Raw genomic sequence first — 23,550 nt, forward strand, 5'->3', positions numbered from 1 at the left:
GACACTGTCTTCCTGAACTCAGCCCTAAAATACTGCAAGACTGATCAGAGGACAAACGTATGTCCATCACTCCTGTTGTCACGGTGTGGCTGCTCAGGAGAGAATTCAGGCCTGTGCTACGCGGACTGGCGATGCAGATGGAGTAAAAGGAAAATTCATTTTAGCTGTGAGCAGTAACACCTTCTCAATATACTGGCAGCACTGCCTTAGCGAGCTGCCCTGCTTCCTCGGTCTTCAGAAATATGTTCCTGCTCGCGTGCCACAGTACATGGCCATCACCGTCATGCAATTAAAACAGGCTGCAGGGCCAGGCTTCGCAGAAAATCCTCTGTACTGTGAAAACACAGTGTCAGTTTAAAAATCTTCGTTGCCTCTAGGAAAGGATCGTACACATCCATATGCTAGTCAGGTGACCTGAATGGCCATCAGAGCAGAGAAGGATTGACACCCATCAAAGTGTTCAAAAACCACTTCACTTGCCCATAAGCCACTCTCTGAAATAGATTTATATCAAAATCTAATCCCAAAAGGCAGCGCTAATGTAAAATCAAAGGAGGCAACAAAGCACAGAACTTACATACACTGGCATTACAAAGGGAAGGAAAACATAGTATTATTTCCTCCTTTTATTATTTTGCAGTTTGGTTGATTTTCTTCCATGTTTTATCAGATGAAAGAACATTGCTTATAACGTAAAAGAATACCCATAATCAGGAACCTGTAGGGTTATCATACACCTGAACACTGTATTTCAGCACACATAAAGGACGTTGAAAGCTCCTTTACTGTGAATATTTTTTTCCAAATAACATCTTTCTTTTGACAACAGATGGGTAGAATTTAGCAGAGGAGATAATATGTTATTAAAGTTTAAAGCAAAAAGACACGTCTTCTTGCCAGCAATGTGCCAGTAAGTGGAATCTCTTTAGACACCATTAGCTTGCAAACAGTTCTTGCTCACTCTTTCTTATGCTAACAAGTATACATGCATTATTTTTTCCAGGTGAGACAGAAACCAGTGTTGAAAGTCAGGAGATGCAAGTTTCTCTTAATGTCTTATTCTAATACCTTCCCTAGCGTAAAGATGAGAGTGCTGCCTTCAAAACACCAAGGCACTTCTGTTTCCCTGACCAGGAAAGACAGAGAGCAGTGGACAGATAACAAACGAGTCACACGGGGAAAAGGCAGCTAAATTTAAAAGGAACTGGGACTCCCACCTCCATGCAAAATATATGATTGGCATGACATTATTTATTCATACATTCAGCCAACAGAATTTGGGAAAAAATAATTATAAATGATCATTATTTCTAAGGTCGCTTTGCAAACTGCCCAAACATATCCAAAGCCTGCTTTCTTTACTCCCTGATGTCTGCCATTCCTGCACCTAGTAACACGCATTCACACAAACTAGTAAATTAATTTTGTTCAGCAGAGAAAGTGGTATGTTTTGTTTTATCCTAGTAGAGTTATTTCTTAAATTCAGTAATTGTTATGAATTCTCATTAGACTTTGTTATATAGATTAAATCCTAAACACTCAGAACACCCGAGTATAAATATTATTCTTAGCCATAGGGGGCAGCAAATTGTTACATTTCTTCTAAATCTGCTTTCCAGTTCGATGTAACGAGCAGAAAACACAGCACGGGATTCCCTCTTCAAGATCCCTGACTTCTGAAGATTTTTTAATAGTTTTAAATGTTTTACGTATTGCCACAGAGATTCATGAAAGCTTCAGCATCTATACAGTAGGAAAAAAAGTCAAACTGCCAATCAAAATCATTACAGTCCAAATGGCAACCAAATGCTCTATTGTTACAATAAGCATTTCCAAACAAATTATAAACAAGAGACGGCAGAATAACTTGCCACATGACTGTTGGGGCACTGCAAGCATCGGGATGCAGAGCCTACGAAGCATTAAGCAGCTCAGTGTTCTGCACATAACCTTTTTGATTCCATTACAGAAATAAATCCCAAGTGCCTGACTTATACCGCAAACGTTTGCCAAAATGCATGAAGTTTCTTCAAGTTCTTGCAAATCAGTGGGGTTAGCCAGGAAGTACAATACTCCGGTAACCTGAGCACAACAGTTAGAGCCTAACACTGAAAGCAAGCATTAAGAAAGATACCCACAGCAAACAATTCATCCAAAAGTTATTCGCTCCCGTTGGTCAGGGCCTTAGGGCACTGTCTCTCTCAATAAACAGAAAAAAACCCCATATCTTTGGCAACACAACTAACATATAATAAATGTTCTTATGCTGTGCTATTTGGTGATTTCTGTAAAGCTATGCCTGATTCCTTTCTGAAAGGCAGATTCTCAAAACCACTTAAACCAGAATATTAAATGTTGTCTGCATTTCTGTTCTTCTCTGATACAGCAGTTGAAATTTTCAGTCCAGGGAGGCTTTGGTGATTTAGTTCCTTTGATTTTCAAAGAAGCCAATGACTGACCACGCTGCTAAGGAGACAAATCCCATTCTGTGGACAGAACTTGCTGGTTCACTGAGCTTACTGGATTGTCTGATTCATTTGAAAACAGAAGTTTCAATATTTAGAGAGTCATTTGTCTTTGTCTTAAGCACAACTTAATCTCATTCAGCAGCAAAGCGGGCAACAGAGAAAGGAACCATAAAAATAGTGTGGAAACTTTCATAAAGCCAATGTTCATTACTACCTGCTCTTGTTTGACGATGAAGGTGACGTCTTCCCCAGGCTTAACAGCCAGGCTTTCTTCTCTGATGCTGATCTGAAGTCCCTTGGGAGCAATCAATGGACACATACGCTGTGCTAAGTTCTGCTGCAGGTCTATGCCACCTTCACACACATTAGAAACGACTTTCCTGTACCTGCAAAAACAGTAAGCCGTGAGCACAATGAATTAGAGGTGAGCAGGAGAATGCCATCAGAGGCACTGAATGCGAGCGTGATGGTAGCTAATGAATATCCCTTGGGTTCATGAACAGACAAGACTGCAGATGATCAACTCATGATGCAAATACCTTCATGACGGACATTGCCTTTACAAAGTAAAACCTGTTGAAAGCAGAGGGCATGGAGCAGATGGGGGTCTCACTTGTATGCATTGGTAGAGTCTGCCTTTTCAAATTTAGAAACATGCCTGACCAGGCCTCGAGGAGCTATATAGTCTAATGTCCTCTCTGCCATACCCTTTCCTAGAGTTCAACAGTCTTCAATGCTCTAAAGGTCTTGGCTCAAATCCCAAACATCAGGAAGAAATTAGATCAAGCAGCTTTTGCATTATCCCAGAACCAATTGCTTATCTGCTGCTCTCAAATCCATGCATTTTTTAAAATACTTAAAGCATTTATTTAACATAACAGTATAAAAGAGTGAAAAGCCTAACACTTTTAAAGAACTAATAATGAAATACTTGGATGTGTACAGTAATTATTTACAGATCAGTTTCACTCAGGTATGTTTTTTTTAAACATCCTTTAAAATTGGAGTCAGATTTCCCTCTTTTGAATTCCTATTCTGTATACTACAGCTGTCAGCCGCAACCCAAAAGGCATCATTTTCCTTGGTAAGGCAAATATACACAGAGACCGTGATTCTATTGCCAGATTTGACATTTCATCATTTGGTTCTCATCTCCACAACCAACAGAGATGATGTTATGATAAGCCAGAATAGATGCCAGCTGCAAGTTATTCTCAGCACAGACGTCAGACTACATTGTAATGTATATTCTATGTGGTATTGTTTACAGTTACTAAAGCTTTCCTTTGATTCTGAGCGTCCCATATGGTCAGGAAAAGAATCGATTCTCCATAGAACTCCTTACCCCTATAGAAGTGAGAGACTGGGAAGTTCTGTGAGGTGTTACTGGCTCCTCAGAGTAATTAATTGTATTCAAACTGAATATTGGTCTAAACTCAAGCAATGCGCCAAAAAAAAAAAAAGCCTTTGAATGGACATTCCTGTCGTAAGTGTAGCAATGGTTACAAAATAAAAAATGAAAATACTGGGAAGAAGACAGGTCCCCCTGTTCTCAAACGCATTAGTTTTTGAACTGCTATGAACATGTAAAGTAACATTCGTCTTTCATTTGTCTGTAGGAAACTTTTGCACATGCTCTAAGTTGGAGTCAGAACTTTTGTATTTCCTACTTTTTTACAGTTTGCCGTGTTTACATTTTCTTAAAACCACTTTTCTGGCCCTTGGGTGGAATGCTCTCCCCTGCTCTGGAAGCCTCTGCAAGCCAGTCGAAGGCAAAATCAGCTTACCCGGTGCTGCTGCTGTAGGCCTGCCCCAGCACGCAGTCTTCAGGAGGTGCTTCTGGGTTAAACCAAAAGTCAGCAAAGCATTTGCTAGACTCCGACTTCAGAGGTGCAGAGCGCTCAAACCCATAATCACTGAAAAACATCAACACCAAGGGTGTTAACTATCCCCACTTTGTTCAGCAGTCTAATTTGGGGTGGATGAGACTACATTTTTACGAGTAAAAAGATTTTTTATTATTATTCTACCAGCTGAACATAAAGTTGATGAAGCCAGTTCTGTTCCAAGTCCAATTACATCAGGAGATGCGTACACCTGGGTGAAAAGCTGGTTGTAATTACTTTGTCAGTTCTTCAAAATGAGTACTCTCTTGCTAGCTTAGATTTTTAAAAGGTTTCTTTTGCTACTCAGACCAACACATTTCTTCTGGGGTTTTTTTGCTTCATTTGCAAATAGAAGGGTTTGCTTGCCTTATAAATTAACCCAATGGTCATTTTTCAAGTCTTGACCAATAGAGAAAAATATCAGGATTTGTTCAGTCAGGTGGAACAAACACTTAAAACATGGCAATGTTTTTAAACAATAGCAAATGCAAAAGCAACCTTTTACTCAAATTACAGGTTGCCTATTTGTTTATACACAGCTATGTGGAGAGAGGAGCAAAAGGAGGAAAATAAACCCAGCTCAAACTCCAAGTAACTACTTACAAGCAATAAATCAAAAGGTTCACGGACAGACTCACCATAAGAAATCAGAGTTCACACATTCACAAACTTTGGATGTGAGAGCTGATGTGAAACTTCTCCCTTTAATGCACCATGACGAAATCTTCCTCTTCCGAAAGCTCCTCTGCTGGCCCATGATGCAACGATCACCCTGAACATCAAAGCACCGGACTTATTGCACACCGTAACCTACACCACACAGACGTGACCTTATGTTGTCAATGGGGTGGTCTTATTGCCAAGACTATAAACTTGTATCACCTCTTTCACATTCAAATGTATAGGTGTGCAAAGGTCTCAGCCACTGCCATCAACTAACGGGCCATCACAGAGTTGTAACATACACTGTATTTCAGGGCACAAATCCAAAGATGTACAAGAAAATTTCAAGTGCAATTTAACCCATGTTCCATGTGCGCAGAATCTAGGCACAACCCTACAATTGTCCATTTAAAAATTCAGTGTGGATGCAGACAGCTGAAGTTCTATCTATACCACTTTGTCTCATGTCGGCAGCCAACAAGAAGCACGAATCATGCAGATACAGGTAGAATTAAGACTATATGAACACACTCAACTGATAACTGGGCAGCTGCAAGTACTCTGTCAAAGTCATTTTAGTAGTTCCTAATTCCTGAAAGACATTTCAATGCCAATATCCCAAAATACTGTTACTCTTTAGGCTCAGATGTGCATAACATTCTTAGTAAATACACAGCATTCCCAAACAAGAAGTATAAAATTAGGCAATTAGGCATGAGAACTAGCAAACGAGAGCTGAAAAGCTGGAATAACACTGAGTTGTATGCAAAAAAAACCCAAACTAACCCTGCGGAGAGTGACAGAACAAATGTACTGGAAGAAGCACAAACATAATAATCAGAATTATTATGAATAAATATGACATATTCCATTTAATGTGGTCTCTTTAATCAATACATTGTATAGAGAATGTAGCTTCCCAAAATTGGATTTGGCCAGAAAACCAGGATTAGCACAGCCTTAATGCATTACTGCAGAAATGGTATTACCCAAAACAACTGGACCTCGTTACATGATCGGTCCACTGAGATCCTAAATTACTTCTGGAATGGGCTTTACTTATAGCAATTTATATATTGTGGTCAGGAAGTTGGCAGAACGTACGACTCCATGTTGAAATTTCTTCAATCAATATTACACACTTTAGTTTATGGTATATGCTTCATAATCCAGCAGGACCACCTATTATTATGGCAGACCACCAGACGTACTTCCGCCTTTCCCAGGACACAGATTGCACAACCAAAGAGACCAAAATATCCTCCTCCATTTTAAACTATTGTAAAATCAGCAAATACCAACACAAGGACAACAAAGCGGGGGAAGTAGCATCCAAATTCTATTTGAAAACATTTTCCTAGCATGTAGTTCTACGTGACTCTAAAAGCTGCAGAAAAGTTGTGTCAGTTAACATAAGACCATGAATACCTGTAGATTTGTGAGCTCCCAAGATTCATAGTCATCATCAGAGCACTCCCTGGGGAAGGATGGTCTGAAGTCCACCTTCACCAGTTCCCAGTCTGAACGGTAGCTAATATGTCCAAAGACTCTGAACAAAAAGACCAAAAATAAAATCTTACTGGAAAGAAATACATACATCTGAGATTCAAATTTTCCTTCTATCTTTTCCTTTCCATGGTCACTGTGACGGTGTGCTCCCCCAAGCCACGTTGTCCCGTAACCCTGCTCAAGCAATAACCACCAGTGGCGGTCATGATGGATGCATCTGGTCAGAGTGGATTCAGGGGAGACAGATAACAACATAATCACCAAGGGCTAATTTATGGCAATGCCCTCACCTAACCCCAGTGCTGGGCAACATGCGACTCAGGGCTAATTTGGAAGAAACTATCATCTACAGTCAGTATGCAAATACGACTATGAATCAATCATCTTACCCCATGAATAGTGAACAGCCCAAGAGCTCTTTGAGCTCCCCTGCACAGCAGCAGGCTGCACGCCAGGATCTCCCCTTGAGTAGGGGTGCCTCCCAAGGTTACTCCTCAGGGTTGAGAGATTTCTTGCCACAACAGATTCACGGTAAGTGACTAATAGCATGCTAAACTTTGAGATCTTAGCTAAGTGATATTGATGACCCCTATATAATCCTTCAGATGCAAATGGTTGACCAAGTCGGGGACTAGGATAGGATCCAACTGCATCCTCTCTGAGGAGGAGTTTAGAAAGCAAGGGGGTCCTTTCTGAACCTCATGACTCAATGGGAGGGTCTCCACGAGAGTTTTGTTTGACCCTGTTCTCTATGCAGTAAATAACCAAGTGCACCTTGCCATCTAATCTTGTTAAAACACTGTCGCACTTACTACCAAACTTTGCTAAATCGCTGTTTTATATCAAGAAAAATATTGCTTCTCTTATGAGTGAAGTGCATCACTCCATCCGCAACAGTCATGGTGCCCTACTAAAAGGTCCCTGGTAATTTTTCTTCCACTTTTATTCTTCTTCATATGCAACGCGTCTAGTTAGAAAACACTTGCAAATTGTCTATGGAACTCTATAATGAAAAAATATAGCTCATAGATTAGAGATTTTTTTCCCCAACAAACTATCCAGAAATTTAATTAGAACTATACTATCTTTTCTAACTTGGAATCCAACCTTTTTGTCTATTATCTTGTTATATGAAACATTTTTCGATAGGGAGCTCAGATCATGGAACAGAACCCAGGGTCACTGGGTTCAATTTCCAGCTCTGTCACTCATTCCTTATGATTATGGTGCAACTCCTTCCGTTGTTTGTGTGGGGTTTTTTCTTAACTTCAACAGATTTCAGGTGGCAATTTGGTATTGTTCAAACTCACAGCAGTATCATGAAATTGTATTAATTTCTAAGGCGTACACTGAATCTACACATTGTCCTGAAGAACTCTCAAGTCTCCTCTTCATTTCAGATAGTCCAATGTATAACAAAAAACAGGCACAAACTGGAAATTTCTTTTTGGGGGAAAAAAAAAAAAAAGAAAGCTCATTGCTTTAGAAACCAAGCTGCACATTCGAAGCAGCCAACATTTTCAAAGTCAGAATATTTATTTCCAAAACAAAACGGGTAAGTATGACATCCAGCAACAAATTAGAAAGGATAAAGACTCTATTTGGGTAAAAGTCAAATGTATTTGTGGTTTGTATCAGGCTTATGTGGCTTACTTGCCAAAGAATTTAAGGTTGATTCTGAAGCCAACAATTTCTGTGCAGTTCATACTGCACAGCGTTCATATTCCAAGCTTTAGTAGCATTCTTCAAACTAATTCATTCCTTTTGTTTTGCCCTCAGTTTTGTCCAAATCCAGACACAGCAGGAATGGTACAGTTTTGCTAAAAGCATTCTGCTGTGTGCAGTCATTTCTCTTGTCCTGAATACCAGGTTCAAAGTGGAACTGGGGTAGACCAGAAGTGAGAAAATGGTGGATTCTCTGAAGCACAGAGGCAACAACATCACACTAAGCCTCCTCCCTGGTGGATGGATGTAGGGCTCTGAAGTCTACCAAAGAGGCCAAAAAATAGTTGCAGATTACTGATGTGCAGTGATTTCCCTCTTTCTTTTCTGGTGTATTTGCTTCTCAGCCATAGCACAGAGATGTAGGTATCTGTAGATTACTGCCCATAATGCCCACATTATAACAACCAAACAATCCATGCTCACCAACTTCACCATCAGAAGTGCACTTAATTAAACAGAGACACGTGCATTTAGTTTGTATGTCTTACTCTTTTCTTAGTAATGCTCTGAGATTAAAGCATTTACATCATCTGACTTTCTTTCCTTTTCAATCTACCCATGTCTCAGAAGTAGAAACAATACACGAAAACTAAAAAATGTGGCTTGGTCTACTGGCTGTATATGCACATAGGTGGTCCTGCTTCTCTCAGCAGGAAGACTGTCTTGCATCGAGACCTACAGGTTTGGTTCCTTTTTCTGGTTCAGCTGGATCATGAGAGCTGCTGTCACCATATAATCTTATTCACTTGTAGTTACCTACGCAATAAAGTGACTACTTAGGTGGTCTCATGCTTTTTCCACAATGCCTGCTTCAATATGACCAGCTTTGCTGACAGGCATGAAGTGTCTTTTCCATGCTAAATACCTGTGCCTTTTTTTTTTAATCTTTTTTTCTCAATACAATGTACTAACATAAGGCAGACTTCACCATGTGCTTGTGCAGCTACCTACCTCAGTGAATGCTTCTTTAGACACCACAAAACTTTACACATTGGTTACATTTCTTTTATTAACTCATTTATCAACAAATATGTTCAAGTGCAAGTAGCCAAGTCCTGTCAAAGCTTCACTCCTGCCTCAAGAAAAGTATTTTCTACGGAACAAATGAAATTTTCTTCGTTCACGTTAGCTATCTCAGGCAGATTAGTCAGGAAAGGAGAAGAACAGAAAGGAGAAGAGATGGCTGAGTTCAACGCAGAACGGAATAATGAAATTCCCATGAAAGTATATAACAAAATCTCTGAACTATTAATAATTGTCTTTGAGACCTCACAGTGGATGAGGGTGATTTCAGATGACTACAGAAAGGGAAACATTTCACCTATACATATATATACACAGACACATACACATATATGTATCTGCCTGTGTATGTATATATAACCATATATAAAAACCAACAAAACAGAGCCCAGGGAGTTACAGAATTAATTTTGATTTCCACAAAGATACCAAACAAATTATTAAACTACCCACTTGTAAGCACCTTGGAGATAATTAAAACGATAACAAACAGCCACCACGGATTTGTCAAAACGAAGTCATGTCAAACTAATGTAATTTCCTTCTTTTACAGGGTAACTGGCTTAGTGGATAAAGGAAATAATTTGACCTTTGATAAAACTGTTACACAGTGCTAGCTGACATTGTCTCAATAATAAAAAAAATATAATAAAACAATAATGAAGATAAAATCATAATGAGGAAAGGGAGTACATATCCAATTAGAAGAATCCATTTTCAAAAAGTAGTTATCAAACAGGGAAATATTTTGAGATATGTATTGCAAAGATATGATGGGTCCACAGTCAGTGACTTCATTAACACCCGTATGGTCAAATAACAAACACAAGATTTTGCAGATAACATAGGAGGAAGGGGGTGGGCACTCAGTGATGGAAGCAATGGTCAGAAATCAACATCATGAAATGCTACAAAACCAATGGCAAAAAGTACTCCTAGGAGAAAAAAAATAAATACCCACATAACAAAGGTGCAAAACCAAAACGGAGAGTAACTTGCAAATATTGAAGAAAGGGCTTGAGGAATTTCTGTGGAATTAAAACAAGAATGCAGTGTTGCTGCAAGAAGAAAGACTAATTCTAGGTTGTATTCAGAACCGAAAAACAGAAAACATGGAGGTAATTATTTTGATAAACTTGGCACTAGTCTAGTGGAGCTTCTGGAAGAATACGCTGTCTAATTTTGGATGTTATATACATATTTACACACCCTCTAAAAATTAATTTGAAGAGGGGCAAGGATGACTCATAAGCTACTTAGAAAATGTAACCAGTGAAGAAAGATTGAAAGAATGGGTCTTTTCTCTGGAAAAGATAAAGCTGAGAAGTACAACAAAATGTCTTGAGAGTCTTGTTACAGATTTGAAGAGTTGCCTTCAGAGAGACTTGGAGTAAGGGCAAAAAACCCCGAAGGACAAGGATCAATAAACTTAAAAGTTACAGCTGCACAATTCTCCAAGTCCTTCTCCTCAGCACTGCTGAGGCCACAGTTGAGAGTACTATATCCAGTTCTGGAGTCCTCGGTACGAGAGAGACACAGACAGACAAGGGAGTCCAACAAAGGGCCATGACGATGATGAAGGGGCAGGAGCACCTCTCCTGTGAGGAAAGGCTGAGAGACCTGGGACAGTTCAGCCTGGAGAAGAGAAGGCTCAGAGGGATCTTATCAATGTCTATAAGTTCTTGAAGGGAGGGTGCAAAGAAGGCAGGGCCAGGCTCTTTTCAGTGCTGCTCACTGTCAAGACCAGAGGCAATGGGTGCAGACTGAAACATGGGAGGTTCCCTCTGAACATCAGGAAAGACTTTTTTACTGTGAGGGTGGTCGAGCACTGCCACAGGTTGCTCAGGGAGATTGTAGACTCCCCATCCTTGGTGATACTGAAAAGCCATCTGCACACAGTCCTGGGTGTAGGTAGTCCTGCTTGAGCAGGAGGGTTGGACCAGATGACCTCCAGAGAGGTCCCTTCCAGCTTCAAACATGCTGTGATTCTGTAATGGTAATGGTACGAGCTATTGAAGTTGTTTATTCTCCCTCACTGGAGTAAGAAATTAGTGAAACATCAGAATTAGAGCTAGAGGTGATAAACTTTTGAGATATTGCCCACTCCCACATCCTACAATTTTATAAAAATTGTATAAATTATTCTAGAAATCATGTAAATTCCAGAAGAATATGGAAGCTACGTGTAAACTATGTTTATACAGCAAAGGCAATGCTTCAACGAGCAAACTATAAGCCTGTGGATTTTTAGCAAAAGACAGAAATAACCTTTCTGCCTGTTGGTTCAGCCTTTTACAAAAAAATTATCATTTCCATTACGGCTGCTGTGATTCTCCAGACTGAAACCCAGGTTCTGACAGAGCACAGTAACTGCACCACTGATTCCACCATTCTCTGGCTTAAGTAAAATTCCTGAGATTCCTGCAAGTGTCTCAGCACAGCCACAAACACCATGAAAAATGCAGCCATACAGCTTTGGAATTCCTGGGGCAAATATCCTAGGGTATCCAGCCCCTTACGTGCACCCAGCTTAGCAAACTATTTGAAACCACAGCCTCATGATTATTAATGCTGTTGCGGCAATGTTGCCCTATTGAGGACAGGGTTTTGTAGACATATCAGGAGAGCCCATTTAAATGCATTGCCAAATATCACTAGAATTAAAAAGAAGTATTTTTCCAAAGTAAGGAAGAAAGGCATGTTTTAAGTAGGATTCAATGGATTAGATAAAAGCATGAGCTAAAATAAAGCTATACATACCAGCAATCACAATCTAATTGCTCAGGTGCAAAATATATATGCCCAATAAAATCATATGAATGGAAAAAACTGGAATAGTGCAGCAAGTGTAACTGATGATTAGCAGTTAAATATCAAGATGACAGTAATTCATAGAAACCTTCTTCTTGATTAATTATATTTCATTAGAAAGCCATCCAATAAATTCTGTTGAAACTATGAAAGATGATGCTGTGACAAATAATTTTTAAAAGAAATTCCAATTACCTTGGAAATTGATTTACTTTTATTTGCAAGATTTTGGGATCCATAATTTTAACTTCAGTGTTTCAGTTGCCATAACAACTTTGTACATTTGTTCCTAGTTCATTTATGAGCACATCATTTTTTAATTTGATTGCATCATTTGATAGCTAAGACAGTTTAATGCCGTTTTTAAGCTAACTCATTTAAACTATTTGCTGGAGGATTGCTGGTTATTTCTGTTCCTGATAAAGCTCATAATCAGGGGGAGATAATTTAACAGAAATTATATGCAATGATAATCTCTTCCAGTAAATTCACATTTCTGTTCAATAGAAAAAAGGATCTATTCAATAGATGTTCTTAGTTCAGACAAAAAGTAATAGCCACGTTGCCTGCTGCCTGTGTCACTTGCAAACCACCCGACTGAAGCTATGATGGTGCTAAAGCTGGAGACTCCCGCAGATTTATCAGGTAAACATTCAGCTTCTATGGCTTTATTGAGGAGAAATGACACTGATTTTGACAACACGCTGCTCATCTCAGATGTCACAGACATCTTTTCATAACCACTACACTTGTCTTCCTCTTTAGCTTTTCTGCTGTGTTCCTCAAGATTTTATTCACATGGTTTCACAGCATCAAAACGCTGTTTCTCAGAGCAGATGGATTTTAGCTACAGTGTCCAATATCATGTATCTAACGCTATATAAATTAAGACGTGCTTTGAGCAACTTTTTGTAATATTATGGTGGTTTACCTTTGAGCTGTTAGCCATACTGTCTACAGACAAAGAAAATGCTTTGAGCAGCCTGATGTCTGATATACCCACCAGATATTCAGAGCAACATAGCTGAACCTGCAATGGTTTTGCTTTACTGCTCAATATCCGAGAACACTCAAAGACCTCAGAGTGGTGGAAGTGATCCTGCTATACTACCCCACCAAGGTCATGAAGACAGCACATGTGGAATTTATTCAGATGTTTAACGTAGCAACTTAAATTGTCCAAGTTTTGCAGTCGTACTGAAGACTGGTGATGACAGCTGCGTGATGCACAGCTACTTTTGTTTGAAATCAGATGCCTCTTTCATTCTAGACATGCTGCTTTAATCTCCCAAGTGCTGCGTTGGCTTTTGCTCTCCTCTACATGACTTTGTCATCAACCGTAATGCTCAAAGCAGCATGCTGCCAAGGTAGCAGAATTTGTCTGCACAGTCCTGTACTGCCCTGCTGACACACTCTGCTAGCTGGACATGCCAGCTGGGGGTGGAACAGGAGCTCTAGTGTTTTGGAGGCACCTTCAAATGTATAAAACTATCAAAAAAAAAGCATAGGATTTGAATCAGGGTCAATTGAGGACCCCACATACAGGTGATGTGGGCAATCTCAATGGCTCTATCTTGGACAACATGTCTAAATTCTTCTGGGCAGCACCTAAGCAAAGATGTCCAACCACATGCAAAAAGGCAGGACCTGAAATTCTTTATGGATCTAAACCTCAATATCCAACAGCGAGTATGAGACCAAGCTGGGAAAGGAAACCAGGCTCTCGGAGGTGCAAGTTAATTATTTTAACAACTCTCAGTCTCTCTCTTGGAAAGTATTCGTTTAAATGGAAGCAGTCACAGAGCTGTGGTATTTAGATCTTGTTACCCATGTAAGGCTTCCTTTCCTGTTGTAGATCATATTAGCAGGAAACACAATTGTCAGTGAACTTACTGTATTGTTAAAATCTTTTTTTTAACTGTCACACCTCCTTGATTATTTTTATAACACAATTGCATTTTCAGATTGAATACTTAATTCACCTTACAGTTCACTAGATACCAGAGGATAATTACATTAAAACAGCAGCAACTTTCTCAGTTGTCTTTTACATAAAAGGAGTAGTGTGTTGGAAGTTTCTTGTCAATTTATGGTGAGCTCAAAGAGCCAAGTCCTTTGCTTCACTTAGACCTTTACTACAAATGAATACAATACAACTGAAAAAGCAAATAAATGTGACAATCTTCTTTTTGTTTTGCCTGTTGTAGTTCGTATTATTACAGTGCCTCTGAATATGCAGCAAGACACATGACCTCCCCTTGCCAAAATCTGTAAAGAAATTACCAAGTTGAGGGAGTAAAGCGATGAGGTTGTGGCATGGAAAGATGCCTCCTTCATCTCTAGTGTAACCATTGCCAACAGGTAGTATTCTTCTTAACTCACAGAAACAATTAACATTGTTAATGAAAGATTTTCCAAGGGGATAAGTGTTGGAAGAGTGGGTTAGCCGTGACTGTGGGCTATTTAATAGGTGGGCTATTTAAAGCCCACCATTTTCAAAAAGAAAATGTTGTCTTTGCTTCCTTTACATCAATGTAAAATCAACAGAAACTAGATAAGTCAAAGGGTTCGTACTAGTAAAATGGATGAAAGTAATGTAAGATTCAAGCTGCAGTCTGTTACACATCAAGATTATAATTCTGCGTATTTTTCTAATTCCGCAGAAGAATGTAACAGAGGTCACATTTTCAGTGGCCCTCCTAAACCGCAACTACAGAAATGATGAATGCTTCCATGTGCAAAAGTAGACACCTGCCTACATAAAGCAACTGCACAAAAACAGTGCTTGTGTACACAACAGATCATGTGCAAATATGCTGAGACACTTATGATTTAAGTGCCTTAAACTACAAACACATGCATATACTTTATGCACTGAAGAGTAGTTTTTCTTTTTTGGTTTGTCTGCCAAAGTGAAAAATGAGGGGCGGAAACAATTAAGTTGAAATTGAACCAAAGTATGTTTTTTCATTGTTTCCTGCCCCCAAAAAACAATAATTGCCAATCATTCTTTTATGCCAATACATCTTGGTTTTAAGTCTTTTGGGGAAAAAGAACGGAAACGAATGCTTCAGTTCTGAGAAGTGCTGGGGAGGAGTAGGATGAGCATGTTCCCATTTTATCCAGAAGCTCAGTGGCTCCATTTAGGTTTGTGAACTACCTCCAACATTTTTTTCCATCTATTTGGTAAATCCCTGTCCAAGAACAACCTTTTAACATGTAAGCTGTTTGGAAAAAATTGCAGATTTAATGCCTAGCCTGATGCTTTATGTAGAAGTAAATACAAGGCATACTGTGAATCAAATGGATTAATTTAAGGAGAAACATATGACATTATAAAGGATAGCTTTGCATCATTCAGCTCTCTGCTGTCATCTTATTTAAAGATCAAATTAATTTTGAATACTTACAAAATTTTATAATTCATTCCTTAGCTAATAATTTTTTTTCTACTCACATATTTAAAAAGCAGATCCCTTTTGTCACAGGTAGGAAATTCTTTATGCAGACTTCACCTGGCAGAGCCGGAGTAAATAGCCTATGGTCACCTAAATGGTGACTCCTTTATTGTGAGAACAAAATATAGCAAAATGGAGTTCAAGGCTGCAAAGGCTGGACGCAAAAATCAGTAAAATATTTGAACAATTTTATTACTGGTGAAAGCTTCCAATGTCTACCTCATCATTGCCATTAGAACCAGTCACTGAAATGGAACTGTCTCCCTGAATGAGAAGTTAGAGCACCACAGCTGCAGGCGGTCTGTCAGTGACAGGGGCTCAAAATGACGCAAAGACTCTATCTGAATAAAAAAAGTCACTTGTCACCCTCTTACTCTCCTTCTCTCCTCCTCTAAATAGTGACAAGGCGATTAAAGAGTCTTACAGGACACGTATTCCTAAACTTTCAGTTCCTTTTAATCAAATATATTACCAGATCTGCCCTCAAAATGTACTAAAAATGAGCTTTAGCAAGACACTGAAAACATCATGTTCCCTTGCTTCTGAATATGTTATGGAAACTTTATGGAAAGAAAAAAACAAAGCTTTAAACACTGGACTTCTTTTGAGGAGAGGGAGAGAGAGGGGCAGTCCCATGATCTTGGTTGCAAGACCACAGGTTGGCCGTGACACTACAATGCTTTGACTTGCTCTGCTAACATCTGTGTCCACAGAGATGCGAGCAAAAGCATTAGACTTGCCACTAAACAGGCATTTGTACATCTGGATTAGCTGATATCTAGATTAGATTGAAGTAGAGTAACCAGTTTGCTTTTTCAATGCTCTTTTATCAAAGGTCATCATTCTCTTCTTCTCTTTCTATACTTTATCTATTGACGGACAGATATGCTCCTCATTATGCAGAGAGTAGAACAGCCATTTCAGGACCGAGCACTGCTTCTCAAACAAGAGATTAAGTAGCTGCAAATAAAACCTAGAATTTGCCTTGGGAAATCAGCTATTCTCTTACATAATGAGGCTTTATCTACCATTTATCAACCTTTTTTTAAGGGTTGCAGTATGAGAAAGTTAGTAGTGAAGAATTCCCAACACAGAGAAGTACCTCCACCTAGTAAGACACTCAAAGACAACAGGAAAGGCAGTGTGCTGCCATGTGTGGCACAACAATAAGCCTCACAAACTACACATAATGTTGACTGTTACTGATGTTAAAGCTGAGGTTGACATTACTAGCAGAATCGACAGTTGCAAAATTCCAGACGGTTCTTCCTAATATCTAACACTTGTTAATATCCTATCCACCTTGTTTTGATTAAGTCTAAACTAGACTATTTTTGCTTCTATTATCACCTAGGAACCCAACAGGACTGCAACAACAGACTTTCAAGAGAGCAAGATGCACATGCAGGAGTTCTGCAGTTCAGAGATGTCATGAAGTTCCCAGCAGCACTGGAAGTAACTGTTGTTACTCTAAAGACCTTATAAAAAAAAAATCCCTTATTAAAAAAAAAAAAAAAAGGAAGACTTGGATTCTATCTGACAAAGAAATGCAGTCCTTTTATGTAACCTCTTATTGGCCTTTTAAAAAGGGGCCACGGGCTGTGGTACCATGATTATCATGTCTACTGGGTTTACACTGCAATCTAAATAACCTGGTTTGGGAAACGCTCCCAGAAACTGAACTGTGATTTAGAAGTCATTTTAACAGGTTTGAAACTTTCATTATATGAACTACTTCCTTTGAAGAGGAACATCAATATTTCAGACACAAAAATGCTTCCTTTTCCCACTGAGTTAGGCCATTACTCAATCCAGCGTTATTAAGTAATTTTTTCCAAATATATTTTTAAAACTGGGTTGCAGTAACGTTCATTCTTAAAGAATTTAGCACAAAATAAAGCCTACTAGACCATGCACTATTTTGATGAATACATATCAATTACTTAAGGAAATTTCTTAGCAAACCTTACTTACTCATTTCACAATAAATGGTGAATTTGAGCTCTTAATTTAGAAATTGATTTTTCACACAGAATGAGTTTCCTAAACTTTATGAATACTTTATTGCTTATCTCTCCTAAAACTCTTAACTAGGTCTATTTAGAAATCGATTTGTACACAGTATGAGTTTTCTAAAATTTTTGAACACTTTACTGCTTAAAACTCCTAAAAACCTTAACGAGATCTATTGCACAGCACAATGGAATAAAATATATTTTCCTTGGCACTTGAGCGCACGTATTTTGAATACTGCAGGGGATTTGGATGAATGATTTAGATTAATGTCGACTGGCAGATGACAACTCAGTTTATGAAAACTTTTGACAAGTCAACATTTGTTTTTTCTCTGTTTTGGAGAAAACACAAAACTTTCTGAAATGAAGACTTGAGACAACCAGGTTCACATTCCCCTTTTTCTTCAGTAAAGCTTTCCAGACCTCTTCATTTTGGATAAGTTATGACAGAACAGGAATTCAAATGGAAGTCCCTTACAAGTCAGGTCAACGTCCCAGTCACCGTGCTGGAAAAAGAATTCTCTCATACACACGCTGTTATCAGGTCTCTTAATGTCTTCCCCAGATATTCTTCTTGTGGATTTTTTTTTTTTTTAATAAAAATTAAAAGCCTTGAAGGAAATCCCTAAGCTGACTTTAGTAGAACCAGGATTTTACCCTACAGTAACAGCTGCTTCCCGTACAAGTAAAACATTGACTTTTTTGTGAGTTTATTCTAGAAACTTTAAATAAAACCATCTCTGTCCCACCATTTTGCTGCAAACTCTTTCAGTTATTGCCTCCCCACTTCAGAATTATGTTATCTCTGCTAATTTATGCATATTTTGACATTGGACTCTTTATTCAAACTCCTTATTCAAACAAACTTCCTACCAAAGGGAGAAAATGAAATTCCTGTATGAGTAAAAAATGTCAGACTAGGTCCTTAATAATGGATTTGGACTCTTCAGGGTGAAAGACTCCATTAATTTATTCCCATTACCATGCACGAGTTCATCTTACCATGTTCTACCCAGAAGGAAAAATACTTTTTATCTAATAAAATGGAAAAGACGGTATAGTTGATTTTTTTTTTTCCCAAGGAGGTGGGTATCAGTGGATGACATTTCTCAAAAGCAGAAAATCACTGCAGATTAAGTCATGCCCAGCAACCCAGTTCAAGTGTGCAGTTTTAAGAGAAAATGACCTAAGCCAGACAGAACGACAAAAGGTCTTGAGGTAAAGTCAGACAGAGAACCACTGGGCAGGCAATGTCACCTTGAAGGTAAAACCCAATCAAAAGCATTAGGAGAGACAAGGAAGCTGATAAAACAGCAACAAGGAAAAACACACTGTAAGTTTATTCATCCTACTATCTCTAGATTCTGATAAGTGTTTTCAGGGCCAGTCTGTGACAGTAAGTGTTTGATGTCCTCCATGTTCAGTAGAACTAGCTGCAAGGTAAGATCCTACAAGCCTGGCACTGAAATGCTGGAGTGAGACTCTTGTTAAGCCCTTAGAAACATAAAAGCGATATGATGCTTTTTTGTCAATGCGGGCTCATGTACCAAATCTAGCTACAGTTATATATATTTCAGATGGATGATTTCAAAAAGGTATTGTTTTACATGAGCTCTTTAGCCTATTCAGCCAGATATTTAAGTACATCTTCACAAAATCACTGCTTTAAATGATACTTAATAATAAAAAAAAACACACACAGAGCATATAGTCATCATACATCATTTTATCTGCCAGTAAGTAGAGTTTAAAATAAGCTTTTGATCCCTCTGCTTCCACTGAAATCAATGGAAATCCTTCATTCAGAGGCATAAGTATCTCTGTGTGGCATATATTATAGCATAAAAAACCCTTATGCTTGAGAAAAGGGGAAGATGGTGGAGTAATACTGTTCTGCTCCGGTCATATATGTATAACAGGATAAATGGGACAGTGGAGAAAGAAGGAAAGAACTAACAGGCTAAATTCACCCCTGCACAGTACAGCATTATGAACTTGGCACAATGCTTTGAAGTACATTGAGTAGGATTTTTGTTTAGCTGAGGATCCTTTACACAACTCCATACTGGGCTAATATTTTTTTTTTTTCCTGGGGAAAATGCTACTGGTACCTGTCAAAGCCCGCTCTATTTGTAATTTCTAGGAAAAAAAAGCTTGTCATGAACACACTGAGCTCCAATATAAAGGATCACACAAGCTGTTCTGATAGGAGCATGTGTTAACAACCTGCACATCTCTGAGCGCATTCCCCTTCCCTCCTGCAGTCAGCATGTGACTTTCTTTCTAATTGGACAGGTGTTTTCTAGTCTCAGACACTTCCAAAGCATTAGCATTTATCCTAGAGACACAGCAAAACCTGCAGCTCAGATCCAGATGTTGCTGGCCTCTTTGAAAAAGATAAACAGGCGACTAAGCTGCAGCATTTGGCTATTTTTAACTCTATTCACATCATCTGCCTCAGTCACTGCACAGAATTAAAATGTGTATTTGCTAGCACAGTGTTTGGTTACACAAAGTCCTGCAATGCTCGTTACTAGGACAACATAGTTATTTACGCTGCAAAGACAATTTTCATAAAAAAAGAAAAAGAGATAGATGTTTAGTATTTTTGGAGTCTGCCTAAGAATCTGTAGAAAACAGAAACAATGCAGGAAATAGTTAATTTTTTACCTACATTTCTCAGATTTGTATTTGCAGTCCTATTATTCTACTGTTCCTGGTGGTAACTGTGAAATTGCACATGAACATAACATTTCATCTTTACAATCTGAAATACTGCACTCAGATAACACCAAAGACAGGCTGCACACTAGGGCTGTTTGGACATCAGTGTAAGAATCTGTGTGAATGCAAGAAGCAAAAGCCACTGACCCGAGGACTCTCTCAAACATCCACAATTAAAAATATGCTCAAGTGCATAAGCAGAGAGCCCCCTGAAAAAAAAAATGAAACCAGAAACTTACGTCATGACTAGTGTCTCATCTCCAGGTTCACTAAGTAACCCATCTACAAAGACTGAAGTGCTGGTAAAATTATGTGTACTCCAAGTCTGGCCTTCATCTATGCTGAACCTGTAAAAAGAGCAGAAATGGTTTTCATTTACAGCTATTATTATACAAAACAGAATTCATTCATTCAAAAAAAAAAAAAAAAAAAAAAAAAAAAAACCAACAACAACAAACCCCAACCCTTTACTACTAAAGTCCAGCATTTACGATCACCAAAATACAGTATGCCTGGACAGTGTATCATATCAATGTGAACTTTTTCTCAGCAACACATCCAGGGGCTCACATCTTTATTAGAAGGTGTATATAAATGTACCACAACAATGGAAATTCTCAGGCACATAAAGACCAAGGTCTGTCAACAAACTATCTTGCTACCATGTAGGTTCAAGAGCAAGTTAATTTACCCTTCATTCTTTCTAGTAGTCTCTGAGCTAGAGACCTGTTAAGCAGAGGTCAGTGAAACAGGAGAGGCAAAACAACTCAATTGCTAAAACACGTGGGAGGTGCGGAAACTGCAGGCACCAAGATGATGGTCCTTCACAGCTGCTACCATCCACTTCAAAACTTGCAAAAGATGCCGATGAATCAGCAAAACGTATTTCAAATACTCTGTGCACCCAAAATTCACAATTCAAAGTCTCTTTTCTTCTGTACATTTTCTCCAGGTCTTTTGGATAGTAGGTTAATGATGGCTTTCATTCTAGCTAACCAAGTACATAGCCTAGTTCCTATTAGTGTATACAGTATTAGGCAAAAATGAACCTAGTCACAAGTGATAGAGATCTCTTGCATTTTTTATGACCAAGATGATAGTTTTGTATGCCATTACATAAGGTTACCATAGTTTGTTTCACTATCATGCAGTTTAAAACTCGATATTTTATAACAAAATGCTTTGCAGCAAATCATTCCTGCCAAACAAGCTAAGGCAGCCATTTGCTGCGTTATCATTATATGACAGGATCTACACATATTACAGTTAATCTGTGCATGAATATCTCACATCAACTGGGGTTCTGGCATACTGTATTACACAGCACATAAGCACACATAAGTCCTTTCCCCATTGAATCCCAAAGTCTACATTATATTGCTCTTGCCAGAGCAACTCGGGGCTATTCTCTAACCTCTTCATTCACTGTGGCCCTTGGAGGGGACAGAGCTTTATTACAGTACACATGAACTATCCTGACCAGATACCTAGGCCATATATGCACCATAGGATAAGCATCATCACCATATACTGCTGGTGCAAACCAGTAGCAGATAATAACCATGCTGAACGTGGCTTGTACTGTAGAGTTACAGGGTAGCCTTTTAAGGGAAAATATCTACACTTGATGCAAGAAAATTTTATTATGATTAATGCATTATGCCATGGTACCTTCAGCACCATGACATAATCTTTAAGAATACATCCACCTGCATTTTGTTGACTTAATGAATGTTAAATTAAGCTGACTCCAGCTGCATTTCATACATGATCGCATTGAAATGCTCATCTTAAACTCTGAACTTTGCCTGAGGTCTTGAATACACAATAGCTCTAATCTAATTGACTGTAGGATTACTTGAGTATTTTCAGAGGGATAGAGGTGTCCTTGATGGCCACAATAACTCCACCATGGTCCAGGTACAAGATGTGATGCTCTTCTTCAAAGACCTACAAGTCAGACAAGAAAAGGCCACCTAAGCAAATGTACAAAACAGCAGAAATAAAACGTATGAGCAAACCAGGATTAAAAGACTTATATGTTTTATAACGTCCACACTTCAAATTGAAAAGGACATAAAAGTCAGTTTAACTCTTGTATTTCTCACAGCTGTAAAAAAAAAAGAAAGTTAAGCAGGTGAATCAGAAAATGTTCAGGTTCAAATCACAGTCAGATTAAACTGTCTAAAGGGATTCTAACCCAAGCTTATATTTCTCACAGTATGCATTCTGCATTTCTTCCTATTATATATCACCGAGTGACCTATCACCTTACTTCAGTATTTGCCATATTCTGTGTACCTTGCAGAATAAAATGCTTTGTAATCTAATTCTAAGAAAAATAGGAAAAGTATTGCCATCCATGAATTTCTCACATGTTCTCCAGACTCTACAGAACTTGAAATAATTGGTGCAAGCATGTTTTCTGCATTTCCAGTGTCGATGATTTATTTAAATTCAAACTTCATGTGATCTCACACAGTGGCCACTCTTAGTTCTGAACCAAAATACATGTAATATTGATTTAATGGTTTAAAGGATTCAAAATTTCCAAATTCTTTTCATACATTTTCTAGAGGTCATCAGCAGAACTAAAATAAATGAACAGGTAGATATCTTCCCTTTTTTACATCTGAAATCTATTTTAAGACATGGTTTACTCATGTTATTAGCGTGTGAAAGTTCATTTAACATAAGAGCAGGTGATAAAGTGCGAGTTACTACACATGCTTCGCAGTTAATAGACGAACATGCAGCCTCCTACACGCTTCGGCAAAGCAAAGGTGAAAAACATAAAGGTTAGCTTTTCTTTGTTTTGTGAATGAGAAAATAGTGATGCATCACAGGTATCTGCATCACTGAATGCTTGGTTTTTTGTCAGTACTAAATGCTACATTTAGAGGATTTATCAGCAAGTCTGAACCAGAGGGGGGAGAAAGTATCTTAGAGCACATTCACAATTACTTCAAAAATAGTAAGCATTTAATTTGGGTTCAGAATTCAGTCTTCCTCTCATCTAGTAAGAGCATATTTTATGGGAATCCTAGGGCTTCAAGTGTCCGATCGGTTTTTCAACGTTGCCAATTTACAGGCAAAACCCTGATATGAGGCATTTACAGTCCTATCTACTTGTTCCACACAGCTGCATGTTTTAGGAGAGAATTCAGTAGACGACAGACATTAATTTTAGATGCACTTCAAAAGGATGAGACCAGCTGGAGTCAAATAAGCAAGCAGAGTCTTGATCCTCCTCTAAACTTTGTTTGAA

General features: G+C 38.5%; 1 protein-coding gene across 3 annotated transcripts in view; it reads right to left on the minus strand.

Moving 5' to 3' along the window:
- The window catches only part of SORCS2 (sortilin related VPS10 domain containing receptor 2), a 571,450-nt gene that overhangs the window by 35,339 nt on the left and 512,561 nt on the right, over positions 1-23,550 (minus strand). For all 3 annotated transcript variants that reach the window (XM_063335693.1, XM_063335692.1, XM_063335691.1), the window contains exons 13-18: positions 22,141-22,232; positions 20,522-20,629; positions 6,446-6,566; positions 4,993-5,126; positions 4,256-4,384; positions 2,683-2,854 (exon numbers count right to left, since the gene is read on the minus strand). In XM_063335693.1, coding sequence (XP_063191763.1) covers positions 2,683-2,854; positions 4,256-4,384; positions 4,993-5,126; positions 6,446-6,566; positions 20,522-20,629; positions 22,141-22,232 — 756 coding nt within the window. The remainder of the gene's footprint in view (positions 1-2,682; positions 2,855-4,255; positions 4,385-4,992; positions 5,127-6,445; positions 6,567-20,521; positions 20,630-22,140; positions 22,233-23,550) is intronic.

Source organism: Chroicocephalus ridibundus, chromosome 5 (genome assembly GCF_963924245.1).
Source record: "Chroicocephalus ridibundus chromosome 5, bChrRid1.1, whole genome shotgun sequence".
Lineage (NCBI taxonomy): Eukaryota > Metazoa > Chordata > Aves > Charadriiformes > Laridae > Chroicocephalus > Chroicocephalus ridibundus.